The sequence below is a fragment of the Mytilus galloprovincialis genome, chromosome 1 (genome assembly GCF_965363235.1).
Source record: "Mytilus galloprovincialis chromosome 1, xbMytGall1.hap1.1, whole genome shotgun sequence".
Classification (NCBI taxonomy): domain Eukaryota; kingdom Metazoa; phylum Mollusca; class Bivalvia; order Mytilida; family Mytilidae; genus Mytilus; species Mytilus galloprovincialis.
The window spans coordinates 117,472,069-117,495,796 of record NC_134838.1 but is presented as its reverse complement, the minus strand read 5'-3'; the positions used below and the strand labels follow the sequence as shown (position 1 = coordinate 117,495,796).

Genomic DNA, 23,728 nt, shown 5'->3' with positions numbered 1-23,728 from the left:
ATCATGATTGTTGATTTAACTTGCTTTGATGTAAATACTGCATGTCTATAGCTTGGTATAAGTAAAACTTTAAAGATTTTAAATCAAAAACATGCAAGACAATTGTTTTAACAGCGTGGCTCCTATGATCTCTTGTAAAAAAACATATTTATAGCATTACACTAACAAAACATGATTACGATTTTATCAACACAAAAAAAAAGTTGTCAGAATCTCACTTTATTTAGAAACAATGAACAAAAAATCTTTATGTAGGGCAGTACACTTGCTTTAAAGGGAAACTTCGCAAAAAAATCCAAAATTGATATTATGTCCATTCTGTATAGAAACGTTCAAATTCAAAGATATTAAAGTTTTATTCTGCTAGATAAGAGATCACCATCAATTTTAAATTTAGAGTATCAAGTCTCTGCGTTCAGCCATTTTGTCATCTTGTCTGATTTAAAACCACGATATGTCTAATGACTTAAACTACAGTAACCTGATGTAGTCGTAATTGCGTTCGATATCTTGTCAATCGTACGGTTGTTTTATCCGACTAGTTAACAAACTTGATTCGGAAAATTTTCTTATTTTTTAAAAATAACCATGGCCTGTTATTTTTAAACTGTTAATATTGGAAATAGTTAAAAAGTCAAAGTTCAAATCATAAGTAAGTGTTCCATGAAAATTTACTTGTTTTCGAAAATCTAATTTGTTCATAATTCTTTTATGTAATAAACTTTATTCAAATAAATTTGGATCTTCTCTCAACTGATCACCCGCATGGCTAAAGGTATAACTCCCAAAGGTATTGTTAGGGGTGTGAGGTGACACGTCCAGGTATTCAAGCGATTTCCAGTCGGGCTTGTAAGTTCATGCATCGTTTCACTTCAGTGTTCTCCCCAGGCCGTTTTAGCGTCGCGGTACCGCGACGCTATATTTTTCACCGTGATGCTATAATAATTCCCGCGACGCTATAATTATTTTGAAGATGCTATTTTACTTGTCCTCAATTTTGAACTTTCATCTATTATCGATTATGATCATAAAAATTATATCACCTTTAATTGTAATCCCTTTAAGTCGGACACTAAAGGCAATTAAGAGATTTAATAGCTAGGTGTTAATTGCCCTCAGGGTGATAACTGTTTGGATGCGAATATCCCAAGCTGACACTTGTGACATGACTAATACCACGTGTCTGCAATCACCAATTTCGACATGGAAAAATGCAATCACAAAACATTTCGAAATCTACGTTTTGTAATACGAAATTTCAAAGATTGAAACGATTTTTTTTTTTTTTTTTAAAGGTCCTTTATTTGTGCATCTCCAAAAATTACTTTCTTTCTCTTCCGGTAATACGAGAGCGAGAATTTTTGTTAAGAGCTAAACTAAGTTTAATACTTCTTTAAAAAGTTATCATTATTGGCTTAAGTCTATGTTTAATCCATTTAATGCATTAAAAGCGTCTTATTCATTCACAATCTCTTGTCAAACAATGTTTATTCTCAGACTCATTTTCGTAAATTTTTCTACGGCCGCCATTGCACATTTTTGTGTAAACTGCGGATCGGAACCGGACCAGATATGACAAAAATCCGCATTTTCATGATAATGACAACAGATGGACAGTAGACAGAAAAAATATACCAAGAGAGAAAACTACGCATTAACAGACTATTTGTTAGATAACTTTGTTAAAAATACATATCATTTTGATGTAAAGATAAGAAACAACTGGGACTAATTTATTGAATGCCATGAAACAATGAATTTCATAAACATGATAAAAAAAAGTTTTTAAATTGATTTTTTTTTGCTACTTTTGCTACTTTATCTTTACTTGATATGATATAAAAATAGTTAATTTTGTGTACTAGATATTTAGTTTTGTATATAAACAGGTTGATCTATAATGAACCATTCATTTGACTTATTGTTGGGTAACTGAAACCACATATTTATTTTTATTTGGCACAAGAGGAAAAAAATAATTCTGTAACAATAAATGAATAAAGAAAACATAAACTGAAACAACTGTTTTTGTGGTTATAGTTTAATTGTATTCTCAGTTATGAATTGAACAATATAAACTAAAACATATAAAGGAAATAGAGTATCAACGCGACGCGACAAACGACATTAAAAAAAATACAGTTATTTTTTTACGCAAAATGTGATGCTATCCAAAATTTCTGGGGAGAACACTGCACTTCTAAGGGTATTGATCAGTGTACACGGCCGATAACTTATAACTTTCCATTTTGAACTATTAGGTGTATAATATATACATCTCTGTCTTGCGTGTCGGAAAGTGGTATAATATACTAGTCATTACTAAACGCATACACTTGTTTATAAATAACATTTCTGGTGTAAAGAATATTATTTATAAAAATATAAATAATACAAAAAAAAAAAAAAAAATTTGATGAAATAAAAATCTATATACATATTTTTTCCAAGGGTAAATTTGGTAAAATGTAATATATACTCGTTGTCAATAGTGGAAGACAGATTGGAACATACCAGAAATAATGATTTAAAAAAAAATATGCACTTGTCGACCATTCGTTTATACGCCTGGATAATAAGTTACGGAACTATAGCACAAATTGAAATATATACATGTATACATTGAACATAAGAAAGAAACATACATTTTGTGTAAATTGGAGTAAAAGTTTTGTAAATAGACTAGTCCATGTATGCCAACAGTATGTAATACACTATTGTATACCAAAAGAAGAAGAAGAAGAGAGCCAATTTGATTTAAATACAAGTCGATATATAACTTGCTTTGGGTCATCGAAGTTATGGACATAGTAAAATTTATGTATCAATTAGATTGTTCTCGAAAATAAAGGAAGAAATTCGTCATCATCACAATTGTTCCGACATGCATGTAATACATACGCAACTGGGCGTACACAATGATCTCCAAGGGATGTGAAAATTTCCAGGGAAAACTATAGAGTATCAAAGTTTCAAATCAATTTCAGGATTTATTTTCTTTCTTGATATTCAATGACAGCAATTTAAAGATTAAACTGCTTGTCCGCTTTAGGGGTATTCTTGCCAGTTAAAACAGACTTAAAATTCGTTCTGTTTTTTTTTAAACATCGTTGGTCAAATAGCTAAAGTATTATTCGATGTGAGACAAAGACTTTTTTTAATAAGGACATTCCCGATTATGCATAAATTTTGTTGATGTTTTTCACACTTGAAAAGAATATCTTTTCGATCCCATTCCAAGAAGATCCTTTAATTTCCTAAATTTTTTAAAACATCTTTTTTTCATATAGCTGAAGTATTCATGCGTTGTGAGATTTAAAATATTTTGATGAGAACATTTATTCCTAAATAGGTAAATAAAGATCGCTTTGGATGGACTAATTTATATAATTACAATTGTTAATGATCCGTTTGAAATATTTAAAGTTGCCGATTCTAATTTAAAATAGTACAATTTTTAGTTCATACACTCATGTTAAGAAGGCTATTTTTATTTATAATAAATTTATTCAATTAAAATAATTCAGTATTTTATCGTTACAAAAGTAATCAGTAGTCATAATTCATTTAAAAGTGATCTTATGCAAAATATAAAAATATACAACAGCTATCCAGTTATTGTGCGACCTTATTATTCCTGTTAATTTTAATTCTTTTTTTTACATTTCTGTGTCTTAAACTATGACTGACTCCCGTTAACCATTCCGATACGAAATGTTGTTCACACCTGAAATGCCAGTGAACCGTGACGCCTAGATTTCACTGAACGAAGATCAAAAGATTGGAATTACATAATGCTAATCTTTTAATTACATTGAGTTTAACTACGCATTCAACATTCTCTAAGTGTCACAAAACAATACACATTTTATTTCCACCGTACAAGCAAGTGAAAATTTTTGCTGGAATGAAGCAAATAGGTCAGAATACAAACATGTATTTTTAATACACTATTGATCTTGTCAGTTTCATATGTTTGTTTAAAGTATTTGTAGAAAAAAAATCATAAAAATGTTCTATTGTACGATTTACTTTTATTATTAAAATTCGTTTAAAAAAATCCACACGAGATTATTTTAAAAGTTGCATGGCATTCACTTATTTTTCGTTGGTTAATAGCTACACCAAAAGTCATCGATGCGCTTTAAATCACGTTATCAGATGGTTAACGAACAAGACTTAAATGAGATTAATTTCACTCCCAGCATGCAAAAAGACTTAAACTACGTCACATAAGTCAGGAAGTTTCAAGAAATAAAATTAATAATTTCCAATTTTCTTCTTTATTAGTTTTCATATCAAAATAATACTTGGTGAATATGTTTTTTATGATATTATGAACATAATAAGATGAAAAGTGAAAAATCGCGAATTATCCCTTTAACAGCATTATTAAGATTTATTCAACACATTAAAAAAAATGTTATCAGAATCGCACTATATGTAAAAACAATAAAAAAATTATTTATAAATAGCAATACACATATTTTGAATATGTTGAATAAATCTTAATAATGCTGTTTAAAAAGCAAGTGTACTGCTCTACATAAATATTTTTTGTTCATTGTTTCTAAATAAAGTGAGATTCTGACAACATTTTTTTTGTGTTGATAAAATTGTAATCATGTTTTGTTAGTGAAATGCTATAAATATGCCCAAAACTCGATTACAAATTGTATGACACAATACCAATAAAAATTGGGCGAATGGTAGGGTGCGAAAGTGAAAGGGCGCAAACAGACCCAGATTCCAATATTGAACGCAACACAGTGCAAACAGGTAAAAGAGGTACTGTGCAAATAACTGGATGAGATTTTGGAGCAAACGGACCTGATACCCTAGCCTACTGGAAATCTGAAGGCCAATCCTGGATTTAAAGTATAATGATTATTAAGACTTAGCTATATAATGAAAATATTTATAATGCATGAACAATAGCCTGAATAGAAGAAAATCTTGTTTACAGTGGTCTAAAGAGTTAAACGTTCTTGAGACACAGCGAATGCAGGAAAGTTACCCTGTCGCAAGAGGTCTTAATAACCTGCTTATTTACGATTATAATGCATAAATGTAAAAAATATCATTTGAAAACTTGAAATTCACTATGTTAATTAACCTCTATTTTGGGAGAAGGTACAGATTTATCTTCAGAATCCGACATGGCTTTGTGTTCAAACTTTCAAATGGCGGCAAATGGCGTTGAGGGCACCTGCATCCAATGGAAAACTTTCTTTATAAAGTTCGGGTCAACGAACAGAAATAAGAAGGACGTTTTGATTCGTTAAAAAAAAATTTCTCTAGAACTTACCTTTTCATTAATGAAATTATTAGAAAACTCCGAATAAATCAAACGTCTGAAGCACCGTGAATTTTTTGTGATTAACTATTTCTATATTTTTAGACATTTAAAGTCCCATTGTTTAATTTAGAAAACACCAATGTTTTCATTCTTTTCTAGGAATGATAATTGTCTGATATTCCAGTTGTATGTTCTTGAACATTTGCAAACTATTTTATTTCAAACATTATAATAACCAAGATTATTTTGAAGAATATGGACAGAAACAAAAACCAAAAAGAAATGTCGAAGCAGTATTAGAATCCCCATGAGCTACCACATGTCTATTCCGTTTTGTATGTTAAATCTTAGTGTCAAATTTCTTTCATTCGTCTGTGTCTCTTACCATTTACGTTGTAGTCCTATCTTTTAAATGTCGTAAATAAATGAGGGTAGTAATGGCACTAATGCCCTCTAACGTCACTCGTCAGGCCTCAAAATAGTCCAAATAATTATGACGTCTGGCAATACTATTTGTCCCAGAAAAAAATAAAAAAAGCCTTGCCAAATGTTATAATTATTTGGACTAGCATCAAACAGTCATTTTTGACTACCGTTAGAGTCAAATTACATTATTGGTTTTAAATTTACCGTAATTGATCAAAGATCTCAAATAATTATCCTTACTGTCATTTAAAAAAAAAAGTTAATGTGATTTGTCAAATGTTATAATGTTTTTCATCCCTCTCATTAAGTCCATCAGGTTCAAGAGTACGTAGCTGATGCATCCAGATGCATCTCTGAGTTCATACATATCTTGTAAACTACATTCCACAAGACAAAGACGACATGTAATCAAAGGATCTATAGCTAGATCTACTGAGTTCCGACTTGCAGAATAAGCTGCCATATCATGGAATTATGTCTGTAAGATAAAGAAATGACATCAAGAGATAAGAATTTGCACAATAAGAAAAGCATCCAGATGCATCAGCTACGTACTCTTGAACCTGATGGACTTAATGAGAGGGATGAAAAACAGTTCTACCCAAAACCAAAGGAATAAATCATTCTATTTAACTAAAACAACTATTTGTTTAGATTTAAAAATTGTTATGTACAGTAAACGGCAAAAATATGTTGTATATACCCCATCAATCAATATATTAAACTTTTACACAAAAACGTCAAGCTACAAAGATATTTTTTGTCATGCATCCGATTTCACCTAGATAGATGCACACGCCCGATGAAGCTAATTTGTTTATATATAAGTTTAAATAATCAGCATCTTGATATGAGTATTAATCAAATAGCTTTTAACACATCCTATCATGCCTTTACTTTTCATTTTCATTGTGGTTGGGAATATTACTACAGCGTAATAATGAACTGTTCAAGACACTGTGAAGAGGAGCTCTGTCAATTTACCAGTTATCACATCAGCGTTGCAAAGGGACATAGAAATACCTAGTGTCTGTCCATCTGGTCTTTGTTAGTGCTCTTACATGTACAATTCTACCCAGATTTTTATGAAACTTATATCAGAGGTATTCATGATCAGCATTATCCACTCGCCTGGGCAAGTCGAAAATCAGTGCAGATTAATTATTTTTAAGGCTTTATGTCCATTGGAAAAATTAATTTTATGGAAAATTGCATTGCTTGCACTGACTGGGGGTCCAATTTTGCTGAACTAGTACAGTGTATACATTATTGTTTAGGGACTAGCTGAATCCTGCATGAAGGTGCAGGTTATTCTTACTGAAATGAAGACCCATCAACAGTCTTGAACTGTTTTCTGCTATTTGGTCTGGTTGGTGTTTCTTTGACACTTTCCCTGTTTCCATTCTTTATTCTATTAGCATTGGCACATCTCAATGCCTTGTTGATTAATCAACCCAGTCCCCTCAGTCATGTTCTATGGACTTTGAATCTTTTGCTTACTTTACATGTTTTAGTTTGTAATTAGGTCTGTTTAAGAAGAACCACTAATGGTACGCCAATGATATTTGGTATGTACAAATGTAGATGCATACCTGTAAGTATTGGCATATGTATATATTTTTCAAATTATATGACTTCACTCCCTCAGTCATGGAGACTTTGAAAGTTGTGCATTGTTTCAATGCTAAGTTTGTGATGAGATCAATTTAAGAGGAACAGCTGCTGTTAAGTCAATGATATTTGTTATGTAGTTGGATTAGCAGCCGCAAATCTCTTTTGCAAGGTGATCATATGACCCCACTCCTTCAGCATGGTTCATTTATTTTGAAACTTTTATATTGTTTATGAATTAATGTTACATTATGCTATTACATTACCAAAAAAAATTCAAGTTTATTGTCGTTTAATGGCTTTCTTATTGTGCAAATTCTTATCTCTTGATGTCATTTCTTTATCTTACAGACATAATTCCATGATATGGCAGCTTATTCTGCAAGTCGGAACTCAGTAGATCTAGCTATAGATCCTTTGATTACATGTCGTCTTTGTCTTGTGGAATGTAGTTTACAAGATATGTATGAACTCAGAGATTGTAAATGTCTGTACTGTGAAAAGGTAAGTAAAGTGTATACATATAATAATGTTATGAAACTTTTGCACAATGCTAATTACCACATATCACAGATCAAGTTTGAATATTGATGGTGTCATTTTACTGATCTAGAGTAGTGCCCCGTTACAAATGGAAAAATTGCATTTGATTAGCATCACTTACCATTTTACAGTTCTTGAATTATGTCCATTTATAACGTTATATGCAAGCAGGTGCATCATCTGTGTCCCAAGGACACATTCCCATCTTATTAATTGTATAGAATTTAAAAAAAAAGATAATTTACAGTTTAATAATATTTCATATTTTTTTCACCTTCTTCCTGTTATCGATACTTGGAATTATGAGTTTGGGTATTTTTTGAAAGATATTTGACATTACTCCAAGGGTTATTCATCTCTAAGAATGACTCAACTCTTTTTCATGAAAAAAAGTAAAAGTTTTGTCAAATTGAATACATTTTTGTAGTCGCATATTCAATAAATGTAATAAAATATGTATACTAATTTTTCAGTGTGTGAGGATGTATCTAAGTGTTTTGATAACAGACGGAAATGTCTTATATATAACATGTCCAGATGCTATGTGTAAGAAATCAGGACAAATTCAGCCATTAGAGGTGAGTTAACATGCTGAAAAAAATACATATTAAGGGATTACAAAATTATTTATGCTCACATTCTTTTGAAACAATATCAACCCTTTGAATTACGCCATTAAAAAAAGCACTGTCAATTTTACTCTCATATTGCAGATATTCAGCAGATAGTATATTTTGTTTTAAGGGAACACAATAAATTAAAACATGGTTCTTTTGATTCATTTATGGTTATCTTATTAGGAAAACAAATTTTTTGATAGTAAATTTTAATTTAAATAAATGTTTTCAGAGAAACAGTGAACATTCCTACAGATTTAGTGTAAAGATGTCATAAATGGCATGATGTGTGACATACATGTTCATAACTTTTAGCTGTGGAACTGTAGCTCTTAGGTCCTTATGTTATTTTTTTACTATTTGCAGACCATAGATCCGTTAGTAAAGAAATAACATATGGACATAAGAGCTACGATTCTGCAGCTAAGCTTTTATACAATATAAATAAGGAGATGTGGTATGATTGGCCATGAAACCACTATCATAATCCAATAGAGTTCAAATTATATGAATTTGAGCAATTATAGGTCACAGCCAAAAACAATGTGCAAAACCCATTATGTGTAGTTAGCTATTAAAAAACATAAACAGGCTCTCACATGACCTTTTTATGGTAATTTGTTAGTTGTGAATTAAACTTGATTTTATCAACCTTAAAAAAAAAATTCCCTTAAAAATAAATAAATAGCAGGAAACATATACATTGAATATTTATGAAATTATATCTATTTCAGATTGAAAGTTTAGTTGAGCCAAAGATGTTTGAAAGATATAAAAGATTAAAATACCAAAAAGGTAAGATGATCTATAGGTTTCAACGTTATGCAGACACTATACAGTTTCTAATTAATGTAAATTGTTTTTAGTTTGAAATTTAAATTTCATTTACTGAAGGAAGATATGTACAGTTAAATATAACATATACTTTAATCTTACATATTTTTCTTATTCTATGAGTGTCATATATAGACAGGCTATTACTTATTTTCTCTCCAAGATATACAATTGTTTTAATAATTACAATGATATTTTATATAAATCTTTTTTCAGAGATAGATTTAGACCCAAACAGAACATTCTGTCCAGAAAATGGTTGTGAGACAATTTGTCATGTGTGCAGTACATCTACAGGGGAAACTAGTACTAGACCTACTCCAGTGGAATGTCCCTCTGTAAGTTATAATATACTGGTAATAGGTATAATAATGATAGATATAAGTGTGTGTGTGTGTGTGTGTGTAAATATATGTATATTGTAAAAAGTAGAAAAAAAACTTATTAACTTGTGAAAAGGTCAGTATAAGGGGAACCATTAACGGTTGTGGGTCAATAATATTTAGTACAGTTTTTTTAGCATTGGTAAATTTCATTTCCATGGAGGTTATTTGGCCCCAACCCTTCAGTCATGGTTTATTGACTTTAAACTGTTGCTAAGCTTACTTGTACAAGTTTGTGATGAGGTCAGTTAATGGGGAATCAATAGTGGTAGGTCAATGATATGTGGTATACACATTTGTACTAGCATAGGCACATTATTTGGCCTTGTACCTTCAATCAGGGTTTATTGACTTTGAATATTTTGCATTTATCTTACGTGATAAGTATTGCTATTTTAATTTAAACATTTACATTTTACTTTCTGGTTGTTGCTGATATAGTTTTCAGAAACATGTAATACTATACCTTAAAAAAATTTCTATTGTACAAATGTACATAAGTTATTGAATATTTTTCAGTGTGGTTTACAATTTTGTTCTATATGTAAATCAAAGTGGCATGGAACACAAACTTGTGATGAAGTTATGTTACATGGGAAACATGAAGACTTTGGGTAATTATATTAACCTGTCTGACATTACACTTTATACTTAGACTTCAAATGTGTTTGTAGTTCATGAAACAATAGATAAAACTCATAAGCTACAGCTTTCTTGCTCATCTAACCTGTGGGCCCAACTGAGCCATTGTCTACACTTTGCAGTCATTATCTGTCTTTCATTAGACCATTTATATTTTATAATTATCCCTCAAATCAGCAAGACAACTTGGCAGAATTACTAGTATATACATAGATGCCAACCATTACGATTTTTCCGTAGTTTTTCCGATTTTGCGATAAAAACTACGCTATTACGGTCAAAGTCGAATAGTTACGGATTCCCAATCATCGACGTTCAATTTTGTAAAACGCGGATTTTTATCATTACTTTTCCGTCCTGGTCCAGTATTTAGGAAACGCCAATGTAATGCTTCCGGTTTCTCGGGAGTTATCAACCTATTGTTGGGTAACTAACTGACTTCCGAAGAGGCAAACTTGCATTTTATTAAGTAGCTTTCCCCCTTTCTCTACTTCTCCTTGACAAAACAAAAATGTTTGAGTCGAGAACATCTGAACAATCAATGAATGGAATACATACTACAGACAACATGTTAAATGACAAATTTTAGTGTACATCACTTTGCAACCACTCGTCAGTAATTTTTATTGGTAAATGCACGTTTATGAATGATTACTGAAAACTTTTCAAAAATACGGAAAATTTGATAGTTTGTTACTGATTGTGTCAAAAGGGGGTTGGCATCTATGGTATATATATATATCTTTATTACCAAAGTCTATATAAACTATAGGTATACAATTATATCAACATCAATAGTACATATAATACATACATAAACACAGACACTGACAGCAGAAAGTGTTGTAATGATAAACAAACATTATTTTAACATTTCAGATCTAAGTTTAAAAGATCTAAATATACATTTACCTAAATTACACAATTTAATACTATAAGTTATCTACGTTCATATCTGTAGGTATGGCTTTGCCTCAGAATGTACTGGCATACTTCAGGGTATTAAAATACCAATATCCACTTATTGGGATATCGGCTAAATGAATATATCAGCTATTGTAATACTATTTCAAAACATCAATCCCTTCCTTAAATGTTTAATGTTAATTTTATCCTTTAATTGAATATCTGATATAAGAAAATATCTGCAAATCAGATAAAAGTATTCAGGAAATTCTGTGCAAAATCATGCACAATCAAATATTTTCATACTTTCAAAAAAAAAAATGTACAGTCAAACCTGATTAAACCAGACCCTGAATAAAGCGGTTTCCTGTCCATTCCGGCCGAAAATGAAAGTCCCATATTTTCCCATTCAAATTCTTTGTTAAAATACCCTTTGTAAACAGGACCCTGTTTATTCCGAATTCCGGTCTAATTATGAAGTCCCAATACTCTTAATTACATTAATTATTACCTGTCAAAACCGGTTTGTCTAATTAATTTCAATGATCGATATGCAATAAAAACATATTTGTTTATACAATATGGCTTTTCGTGATAATCAATTAGTCAGGTGTCAAACTGTGAACCTAAAATCGTACAGTAGTGAGCTGTATTATTTATTAAAACATTATAAACGTGTCAATTAAACGAAAAGACACACCGAATATATCTCGGATTGAACTTACGTTTTAACTTGGACAAACAAATTAAAATCGCGGAGTAAGAAATTCACATCATGATTTCGAAATCCTGGGTTCAATGTTGTGAACCCCTAAAACCTTGATAATGAAAAACACCCGGATGACAACAATAAATGGATATTGTACTGTACGACAATGTTTCGAAAGTGATGAAAATACGTTTGATAATATTCTGGCTTTTTAATCGGCCATTCCAACATTTCAAATTATTGATCATGGGGGTAAATCGAAACTCTTGTCTTACAATCCAAACAACGTGAACATTATGATGTAAATGCAAACAATGAAAAACGAAGTGAAAGTATTTCAATTTATCAGATATAATTTACAATCAGAGAGAACTTTTACATGCAAAATGTCGGACGTCACAAGTCATTAACTTCCGGTCAAAACGGAAACCTGAATAAACCGGCTCACTGTCCAAACCGGCCCTTTTTCATAGTCCCATAGCCGGCCGGTTTATACAGGTTTTACTGTATTATTTAAATCTGATGAATATTATTTTCTTCCATAATAGTATTCCATACACAAATACAGAAGATGCTAGTATAAAAAGATGTCCTGTGTGTCATGTTCCAATAGAAAGAAATGATGGCTGTGCACAGATGATGTGTAAACGATGTAAACATGTGTTTTGTTGGTATTGTCTTACATCTTTAGACGTAAGTTAAACTAAAAAAGTCAATATACATTAAATAATTTCTGATAGACAGTCAATTCATATCTTTTAGAAAATAAATATATGTTAAGAAAGACCTTAGACATATGACATCTTCAGGAATTTGATTTTAGATTAGTTTACGCATAGGCAATCAATTGCCACAGACAAACCTTTAACAGATCATGTATGGACCCTCAACCATTCCATGGTGTAAATAAAAAAAAAATGAGTTGAACAATACAATTATTGACTTTTGATGAGGTCAATGCAATGATTTATCAACCACAGAAATATGATATGTACTGAGGCCAAGCATGCATATTATTCAGTTTAAAACCTATAACAACATTAATATGTGAAGAATTCAAAATATGGATGTTACAATTATTTCAGGATGATTTTTTATTACGACATTATGACAAAGGACCATGTAAGAACAAGCTTGGTCATACCAGAGCATCAGTTATATGGCACAGAACTCAGGTTGGTATAATTAGTTAATATTTGTAGGAAATAGTTATTAAAGTAAATGTCCCATTTCTCATTTCCAGATATCCTGTTGCTTCCTGATTTAAAAAGTTGGATTCATTTAGTATCTGTTTTATATAAGGGTTTTTAATAAATCATAGCCATAAAGTCTTAAATTGTTCCCAGGTTTTATATATATTCAGATGTTTGCTTAGCAATTACCTTCTAAAGAGGTAATGAACAGAGTTTTAAAAAAAATGACGATGTCAGAACGAGACAATATTTGAAAAAAACTTGATTTAGATTTGTTCAGCTAAGTTGTAAGATTTTCAACAGTGTCAGAGTTAAAACACACATAGTTTTGATCAAAACTCAATACTTTTCAGTCAGAAATTTTTGTATGAATTTATCGTTATGAACAGATAGAAGATGCTGTAAACAAATAATGGATGTAATTTTATTTTTTCATCGCATAGCTGTCAGGGATGGGGTCGATTACTTTAAAATGTAATCGATTAAATTACAATTACTTTGCTAATAAAATGTAATCGATTACATTACAATTACACCCTATTTCATATGTAATCGATTACATTAGATTACTTTTCTTTATTGTAATCATGATTACTTTAGATTACTTATGATTACATTGTATATTGCTATATCAAAGTTCTTTTATAACTTTTTATCCGCTTATTTTAGTGATTTTTTTTAAAAGCCTTAATTTATTCATCTTTTAAAAGAATTTATAGACAAGACAGTTACAGTTACAGTGTTACATGTGTAATTTGATAAAATAGCTATAGACAAGTGTCCTTTCTCTATGTAAAAGATGTAACCTTATTTTTAACTACAAATTGTAACCAACTGCCTAATTACCAAAAAAACTGAAAATAAGGAAAAATTAATTAAGTATAGTTTTATTGTCTGTTGGGACATAATTGACACATCCATTAATGTTTTTACAGGTGTTAATCACTACTTCTATTTTTTTAAACAAACAATGGGTGGGCTTGGGTATTAAAATTTTACTGTCTTAATAACGAAATAGATAAAGTTAAAACTGGTTGATTGTCATTATTTGTTTGAAAATTTTTAATACTTGATCTAATTGAAATTAATAGAATTATTGTCAGGTGAAAACACAAAACAGTTTTGTAACTTAGGAAAGATTATACATTTCTCTTTATATTAAGCAACAGTTTATTGTATTGATGAAACTTCTGACATCACCTATTGTTTACTATGCATATTGTTTGCAATATTTATGCCATATGTATACACTGTACATGTACAAAATGTGCTTGTTTATACTGGTGAGCCTTAAGGCTAATAAAGTTAATTAAGAATAAAAATAAGAAAGCACATATTATACACGAATTTATGGAAAATAAAATTCATTCAATTTTGTCAATAAATGAAACCTGGTTTTAACTTCCATTTTGAATTAAGTGGGCTTATATATTTATGCCGACTATCGGAGTCAAATAGGAACTAAATGTTTTCTGCCTTTGAATTTCAATGTATTTATGTAAAAAATAAATATTGGGTAAACTAATATGAAATTGGAGTTAATACCAGAAGTTTTCAATCAAGGAAAACAAATGCTTTCAAGGCATAGTCTTGTATCATAAGAGCTCAATTTCACAAAGAAATATTGGACAGTAAATTTCTTTTTGTAAACTGTTAAAACAAAATAAAACACTTGGTTATACATATTTGTTATATAGATGATCACATTAAACAAGGTCCAATCATTGTGATTACTAGTTTCATGATTTTTCATTCAAGCTTTACATTTTCTTATTTTCATCTTGTTTATCAAAAACTATTTTCATATTTATACAAGATTTGTAATCATCAAGTAATCTTATGAATGTAATCTTAAAGTAATCTAAAAGTAATCATGATTACACCTGTTTTTTGCCATGTAATCAATTACATTACGATTACTTGTAATCAGAAATGGCATGATTACTGATTACATAGGATTACACTGCAAAATGTAATTGATTACAGCTGATTACGATTACCCCATGCCTGATAGCTGTCACAGGCCATGTAATACAATCAGTGCAATAAATTCTGAGTTAGGAATATTTGAAATATACATTTAAAGTTTTAACTGTGTAAAAATGGGTAGTCCACCAATTATTTTAAAGAATAATACCAATGATTTCTTTTTAAATTTAATTTATTTGTTATTTCAGGTTGTAGGAATATTTGCTGGGTTTGGAGTTTTATTGCTAGTTGCCTCCCCTTTTCTTCTGTTAGCAGCTCCATGTATATTGTGTTGTAAATGTAAAGTATGTAAATGTTGTGAAGAAGAGGATGAAGTTTTACCAACATGATCAAGAGTACAAACAGATGAAAATAAACCATATCATATATATATATATTATTTATAGCCCAACAGTAGGGAACTTTGTAAACAGCTGTGATAAACATTGTCTAATAAGCAATATCATAGGAGATATTACAGTTGTGTGTTGGAGAATATTTTAACAGGCTAATCCCTGTAACAACATAACATTGAAACATTATAAGATATCATTATTCATTCATATGTTCCGTGTTGGTCAAGGAGTTATATGTGATGTACTGTTTTGATATTAAGATTATTTTATGCTGTTTACATATTGTGCTAATACTCTTCACATTTCATATGATATTGAACAGGAGTAACCATTATTGGTTGTAAAACTTTTTAGATCTGATATTCATTTACATTTCTTATTTGTGTCACACATAAATGGAAAATAATGGACACTTCTGGTGTGTAAATGTCCTTATTAACTGTTGATTAATACATTGTTAAGAATTAGGGAAGAGTAACTAGAGTAGATCCTTGTTCTCCAATATTTATCTGAACTACTTTATTAAAGATACGGAAATTCATAACTAACCTATCTAACCTTGCTTTCATCTTAAACATGTTTTATAGAGCCAAGGTTTGTAATCAAAATGATACTATGAAGAAGTAAAGAATAAAAGAACAGTAAAGAGATTCTTTGATAAGTGGTGAAATAAAATGATTGAAAGAGTACATAAAAGATTAGGGTATAAAATCCTGTATGAGTAGAATGCAATTCAATGCAGTGCAATGCACAATTTAACAAAAAAGAATAATGCATTCATTATTAAAAGACTGTTGTTGGGTCATTAAAGCTGTGGTTACATAACTATATCTTTGATTATAAAATCAACTTGAAATGGTAGCTGTCAAACTATTTTAAAACAGAATAATGTTATACATATCAAACAATTGCAGACATTTTTGTCTCGCCTTGTTGGAGTCAAAAAGCGAGACATAGGTATGCTGTTTCCGACGGCAGCGACGGCATCAACAATGTATTAGTTTGTGATTAGGTCTAGTTTATGGTGAACCACAAGTGGTAGGGCAATCATATTTGGTATGCAGTTGTATAAGTATTGGCACATCTTATTTCCATGGAGATTATTTGGCCCTGCCCCCTCAGTCATGGTCTATTGATTTCGAAACTTTTGCTTATTTTACATGTATTAGTTTGTGATTAGGTCAGTTTATGGGGAACCAAAAGTGGTAGGTCAATGATATCTGGTATGCAGTTGTATAAGCATTGGTATATCTTATTTCCATGGAGATAGTTTGACTCCTTCCCCTTAGTCATGGTCTATTGACTTTAAATTTTTTTCTGAGTTATCATGTATTAGTTTGTGATTAGGTCAGTTCAAGGGGAACCATTACTGGTAGGCCAATGCTAATTGGTATTCAGTTGTATAAGCATTGGCACATCTCATTTCCATGGAGAATATTTGACCTTGCCCCTCAGTCACAGTCTAATGACTTTGAAACTTATCTTAGTTTACATGTATTAGTTTGTAATTAAATCAGTTTAAGATGAACTGCTTATGTTAATTCAATGATATTTGGTTTGCAAATTTATTGGCATTTGCAAGTATTGTTTCCATGGAGATTAAATAGCTCCACCCCCTCTTCATGGTTCATTGACTTTGAAACTTTTACATAGTTTACAAGTTAATGTGTGTGTTTAGGTATGGGAACGACTTATAATAAGTCAGTAGTATTTGGTATGCAATTGAATAAGCATTGGCACATCTCATTTACATGGAGATTGTTTAGCCATGTAGCTCAGTCATGGTCCATTGACTTTGAATACTTGCATAACTTGTGTAAGGTGTTAAAGTATTGCTATTTTGATTTCAATTTTTGCATAATCAAAATTACAAAAAGGCGAGACATATCGCTATGATAACAGTTTATTAGATGAAATTTTTGTGTAGAATTAGAGGCAAATTTTGAACATACATTCAAAAGTATTATTTCAATTCAATATACTCACTTTCTGTGTTATTTATTTAAGTCCTTAAAGAATAGTTTTGACACAGAATGGAATTTTAAGGTCTTTTTTAAGCTTTCCCTATCAAATAGAATAAGAGATATAACTATTACTTAATTTATGTTAGGATATTTGTTTGCCAACCTAGATGCCAGTCAAGTAATTAATGATTTAATATTCAATTTAATACTCCTACATGTGCAGTTCAAATACTCATTTTTCTGGAAAATATATATAATATCTGTTTGCAATATTGGTTGGGAAAGTTTTAATCATAGTAAAACTGCTTAATTTTTAATGCACCTCTCAACAATTTAATCAATTATTCCTATGAATTAATTGTGAGACTCAATATCCAACAGCATCTTTTTTATGTAAGCGATCAAATGTTCATACAATGTAGCTATTAGTGTATATACAGCTTATTATAGATCATCCAAATATAGCTGTATATCCCCTATTAATATCTTTCAAATGACTATTTTTCCAATAGATATCATTTCCAAATGAGTAAATGACTATATCTTTCTTAAAAATTGATGTCCAAAGGACAATATCTTGTCTATAGAAATCATGTCCAATTAACTATCTTTCCTTTAAATACTATGTCCAAATTGCTGTATCTTTTCTATAAATAACATATCCAAATGATAATATCTTTCCTATAAATATCCTTTCATAATGGCAATATCTTTCTTACAGAATATCATTTCCAAATAACTTTAGCTTTCCTATAAATATCATGTTCAAATGAAACATTAATCACTCTGGTCTAATACTGATATGATTGTATAGTCAAGTTTGTCGAAGATATAAAGACTGCCCAATAGCTGTTCATATCTTAATACCATGTGGCCAGCCTGGAAATGGCTCTATACACATGTTACTATTTTTATGGGTTTTTGTTTATTTGTCCAGTCTGCAACATACAAGTGAGAGAATGCTAGTCCTACTAGTGCTAATAAGTAGTGTCTGATGGTGTTAACAGTTTGTACAAAGGTAAAGAAGACATGACTATTTCATATCTTGTACATGTATACAAATTTATGCACTGTGAAGTTTCAGTCGGTCATACATTTTTGTCTTTGACCTCATAAAAGGCTCATTTTCATGGTTCAACAGCTGCTTAAATAGTTGTTTTTATCTTCAATATATTTATGTGCTGTGCCTTTATTAGGTAGAATTATACTACCATCACTATATACATGCTTAGTCTATTTTAGTTTGTAAATTCTATCAATAATTTTTAATTTCTTTTTTCCAACTTACTTGTTGCTTTTGTCACTACTATTTGTAAGTGCTTTGCACCTTTTTGAACAGTTTTCTAGTTGTTTTAAAGCTGATCTGCCATAAGGCAAGTCTAAGCTTTCACTTTCACTTGTCGTCCATCTTCCATACTCTTTTTCAAAGATAATCTCCTCAAAAATCGACTAAATTGAATAAGATATGGTACATACTTAGGATATCATGACATTTGTTGTCTATTTTATTTTGGTCTATCACCCAATATGGTTAAAAATTGTCAGTTAGAGAAAAAGTTCAATAATTCTGTTATTTTTTTAAAAATTCATGGAGTTTGAACATATCTATAGATGATAATGTAAATTCAGAAATATTTGTGATGTTAAATGCAAAAATAGCAACAACGGTTTCGATAAAAAAAAACCTCTGACTTTTTGAAGGCATTTTTTGCAAAAGATTAATTTCTAAGATAGCCTTAAGAACAACTTCATTTTGGTCAATTATTCAACAATTGCTAATTTAAATGCTCACAAAAAGTTCTGAATTTTCAGTTTTCATCTTTCAAAACATAAACATGAAAAATGTGTTGGATCTGTAAAAGTCAGAATGGTTTAATTTGTGTCATCAGGAAACACAAATAAACTGGTTAGGAGAAATAAGCAGTCAATTCTTCTGTGATACAAATAAAACCAATCAGAATTTAACAGTGCCATGACCAAGCCTCAAATGTTGGTATGAATTCATGTGATGTTAATTTGTGTATATTTGATGTATATATGATTATATTTATGTGACACTTTATCATCATAATATCATATCAATGGTTTCATTAATATTAATCAGACATTGTTTAAAAAAGCCAAAATAATTTCCTCATACATGTCACTGCATTTTTATCAAACTCAAACAATAGGTGTAAGTGATACGGTTATTTTCCTAAAACTTTGCTTGGATCTTTTTGTGTGTTTACAGGCAACTAGACTGAGAATGTTTTTGTCGAGCCTTCGACTTTAGTCGAAAAAGCGAGACTAAGCGATCCTACATTCCATCGTTGTCGGCGGCGGCGGCGTCCACAAATATTCACTCTGTGGTTAAAGTTTTTGAAATTTTATTAACTTTCTTAAACTATACTGAATTTCTACCAAACTTGGACAGAAGCTTGTTTATGATCATAAGATAGTATCAAGAAGAAAATTTTGTGAAAATATATTTCCACTTTTCCGTATTTTACTTATAAATGGACTTAGTTTTTCTGCGAGGAAACATTACATTCACTCTGTGGTTAAAGTTTTTAAAATTTTAATAACTTTCATAAACTATCCTTTATTTGTACCAAACTTGGACAGAAGCTTGTTTCTGATCATAAGATAGTATCAAGAAGAAAATTTTGTAAAAATAAACTTCCACTTTTCCGTATTTTACTTATAAATGGACTTAGTTTTTTTGCCAGAAACAAAACATTCACTCTGTGGTTTAGTTTTTAAAACTTTTATAATGTTCTTAAACTATCCTGGATTTCTACCAAACTTAGATAAAAGCTTGTTTCTGATCATAAGATATTATTCAGAAGTAAATTTTGTAAAAACAAAATTCACTTTTTCCGTATTTTACTTATAAATGGACTTAGTTTTTCTTCCAGTTAACATTACATACAGTCTGCAGTTAAAGTTTATAAAACATTTATTAGATTCATAAAGTATCCTGGATTTTTTACCAAACTTGGAAGATTCTTTCAATCAAAAGACAGTATCGAGAGGGAAATTTTTATTGATGTTTTTCCTCATTTTTGATGAGTCTGCGATTAACAGCAAAAGTAGGCGAGACACTGGGTTCTGTGGAACCCTTACAAATTTTTATGTTATTTAAGGCATAGGATTATGTTTGAAAACAGATATCTCAAATATTTGAATTGTTGTTGTCTGAACAATTACATTATACATTTATATCTTTTTATTTATAACATGTCTGCTTGTAAGAACAAACACAAACTTTTCTTATTAAGGGGGTTCGCGGGTCTAAATCATTTATATAGGATTTCTCTATATTTTTCTATAAATGAACTTTATCTTATATTTAATAGAAAAATAAAATAAAAAAGTGGGGTCACCGTTCATTTGCGCTCACAATCTGCCTTCGAAAGAAGCATACATTTTTGTAAAGCTGTTTGTTTTCTGTTGAAGTTATAGGAGAAACAAAGGTAATATCGAAATAAAAAAAAGAAATTTATTACAGAAATCGCTAAAATTTTACAATAATTTAGTTTAAGTACTGCTTATAAGCAAATTATATTAAAAAAGGTAGGTCACTGATAATTTGAAAAAGATATTTCAATTTTAGAGCCAAAAAATGGCATTTTTCCACCAAAGGGAGATAATTTGGAACTTTTTCAATGATGTATACATTTTGAAAGTCATCTGGGGCCAACACGAATTGATTGTTTTGAATGATTTTTTGTACCATATGATAAAGTAACAGCTACAAAAGGAAATAAATAAAATTTGTAATGAAAACAAATGTTTGATTTTTTTCTGAAATTTTTATACCCTCGAACCTCCTTAAATGTCTTGTATCTAGAAATCTCCCTCTGAAACCTGACTTTGTGTGATATATAGAATAAACCCAAATTAGGCCTCAGATATCCAGAGGGTGTCTTCTTTCAAAATGGTTAATGATAGACTGACATGAAAAAAATAGCAGATGAGCTGAATGAGTAGAAACATTTTCTTTATAATTTCCTGTTTTTTTAACATACATTTTTTCAAATTACAAAATAGGCCAGGTAAGACAAACTAAACTTGGGGATTTTTTTCTGATTCTAGTTCCAACAAAGCTGTAGTATTAAACACATTGGGATCATTTCTGTCATCATTCTCATCACAGTTATCTATAACCCCTTGAAAAGTACAAACTTCAAACTTACACAGATTTCACTGCAGGACATGAAGTTGTTGACTGTGACCATTGATAAATTGAAGTATCAAAAAAGGCACCAATTCAAGGGGCATCATTGCCATGTCTATGAATATCTTTATATATGATGAGACACACTTACTTTGAAGACTCAAATAGTTGATTTGGTGAATACAACTCCAGCTGATGAAGCTTTTATAACTTGTATGACATAAATATTAACGTAAACTAGTAAATATTTGAAATTTCTGAGATATCATTTGTGTATGGTTTAGTATTTAATTCAAACTGAATTACATTAAACATGTAATTTATTTATTTTATAAGAATGGTTGAAAGTTTTCAAAATCACTGTCTGAAGACAAGGATTATGCCCATCTCTCACTCTCTACTAATATTTTCATCTAATATCATAAATATGTTTAAAAATTCATGCAAACACATATTATTTGTGCATTTAATTTTATTAAATTCAGTTTTTAAATTACAGAAAAAGTAATGTGGGAATATGTGCAATATCATTGTTGAAATTATATTGAATGATTATGTCTCAAGAGAAAACATTTGTATGTTTTAATTTCTTTTTATGTTATTTGATTTCTGTTGTAACACAGTTTTCAACATAATCTTTGTTCTCTATGACCTTTCATTTTTTTATTGTACAAATGTATCTGTGATATTGTTTACCAAAGTTAGGTTTATGTATATTTATATGCTTTTCTTGGCTTGTTATTTTAATTTGAAGACTATAACAGTGCTTTTCCATCATAAAATTATGCTAAATCACTTATTGGCGAATTTTTCTTCCATAAGCTAACCTGGCCAATAAATCATCACATGGCATCCATCAGAAACATTTTTCCTGACCTTGAAAACCACTGGTCAACTTGTAGTCATAATCCTGACAAATCATGTTGAAAATAAAACATATTGGGGGAAATTTTTCACTTAACTTCAACCTTATTTCATGAATCAGTGACCAAGGTTAAGTTTTCATCGTCAAGATTTTTACAGATCAATAAAAAATGAGGTTAAGGTCGGATAAATCCTGTCAGATAGGCATATATACCTAACAATATTCTATACACCAAATATTGTTGAATATTCAAAGGGTATTTTAAAAACATACCAAAACTAAAAAAAAATGAACCAATGAGTCATGAAAATGAGGTCAAGGTCAAATGGTACACCTACCAAACAAATATGCACAACTTTCAATTATTACCTTCAAAAAATATATAGCCAATTTATAACAGACTAAAACACAAGTGCACACACTGAAATATCTTGCCTTCTTTATTAACCTTTGATATTATGTTGAGTCCTAAATATAAGACTTTACTACAATTATCACATAAATATAACATAATCCAAATGAGGTCAAGGTCATTGACTTGTATGCTTACAGAAACATACTTAACCAAGAAAACTAAACATTGACCAATGAACCATGAAAATGAGGTCAAGGTCATATGAACAATGAAAGGCAGACATGTAAAGCTTACAACCCTTCGATACAACAAATATAGTCTACCTATTGCTTATAATTTTTATGAAATAGACCAAAACACAAAAACTTTACACTGAGCAATGAACCTTGATGAGGTCTAGGACAAATAATGCCTGCTTCAGGTATATCATAAAATATTTACCTGAAAGAATTATAGATGATCTAGATTAAATACAAAACTTTTAACTATTACCACTGAACCATGAAAATGAGGTCAAGGTCAGACAACACCTGCCAGTTGGACATGCACACCTTACAATCATTCCATACAGCAAATATAGTAGACCTATTGCATACAGTATTAAAAAAACAGAACAAAACACAAAAATAACTATACCCACTGAACCATGAGAATTAGGTCATGGTCAGACAACACCTGCAGGACATGTTCAACTTATATCCTTCCATACACCCAATATACAAAACCTATTGCTTATAATATTGGAGATATGGACTCAACCATAAAATTTTAACCTTGTTCACTGATCCATGAAATATGGTCGAGGTAAAGTGAACTGTCTGACAGGCATTAGGACCTTACAAGGTAGGCAGATACCAGATATAGTTTTCTTATTGCTCATAAGAGAGAAAATAAG

The 23,728-nt window shown here is 30.2% G+C and overlaps 2 protein-coding genes across 3 annotated transcripts in view; one reads left to right on the top strand and one right to left on the bottom strand.

Annotated features, from left to right (window-relative positions):
* LOC143054062 (protein DEK-like) overlaps positions 1-5,265 on the bottom strand; it is a 28,128-nt gene extending 22,863 nt beyond the window's left edge. For both annotated transcript variants that reach the window (XM_076226931.1, XM_076226941.1), the window contains exon 1: positions 5,117-5,265. In XM_076226931.1, coding sequence (XP_076083046.1) covers positions 5,117-5,161 — 45 coding nt within the window. In that variant the 5' untranslated portion in view covers positions 5,162-5,265. The remainder of the gene's footprint in view (positions 1-5,116) is intronic.
* Positions 5,266-5,427: 162 nt separating this feature from the next.
* On the top strand, positions 5,428-21,683 carry LOC143054055 (putative E3 ubiquitin-protein ligase RNF144A-A). Its single transcript, XM_076226919.1, has 9 exons — positions 5,428-5,634; positions 7,688-7,840; positions 8,353-8,457; positions 9,231-9,291; positions 9,547-9,668; positions 10,233-10,327; positions 12,519-12,663; positions 13,056-13,145; positions 15,341-21,683. The coding sequence occupies exons 2-9, from the start codon at positions 7,703-7,705 to the stop codon at positions 15,479-15,481; spliced, it is 897 nt and encodes a 298-aa protein (XP_076083034.1). The 5' UTR covers positions 5,428-5,634; positions 7,688-7,702; the 3' UTR covers positions 15,482-21,683.
* The last annotated feature ends 2,045 nt before the right edge of the window (positions 21,684-23,728 follow it).

Bases quoted from the DNA above. Each gene is read 5' to 3' on its own strand.
- LOC143054055 (XM_076226919.1), top strand. From the start codon at position 7,703: ATGGCAGCTTATTCTGCAAGTCGGAACTCAGTAGATCTAGCTATAGAT. The intron at 7,841-8,352 runs GTAAGTAAAGTG...CTAATTTTTCAG, and splicing joins AATGTCTGTACTGTGAAAAG to TGTGTGAGGATGTATCTAAG. The intron at 9,669-10,232 runs GTAAGTTATAAT...AATATTTTTCAG, and splicing joins CTCCAGTGGAATGTCCCTCT to TGTGGTTTACAATTTTGTTC.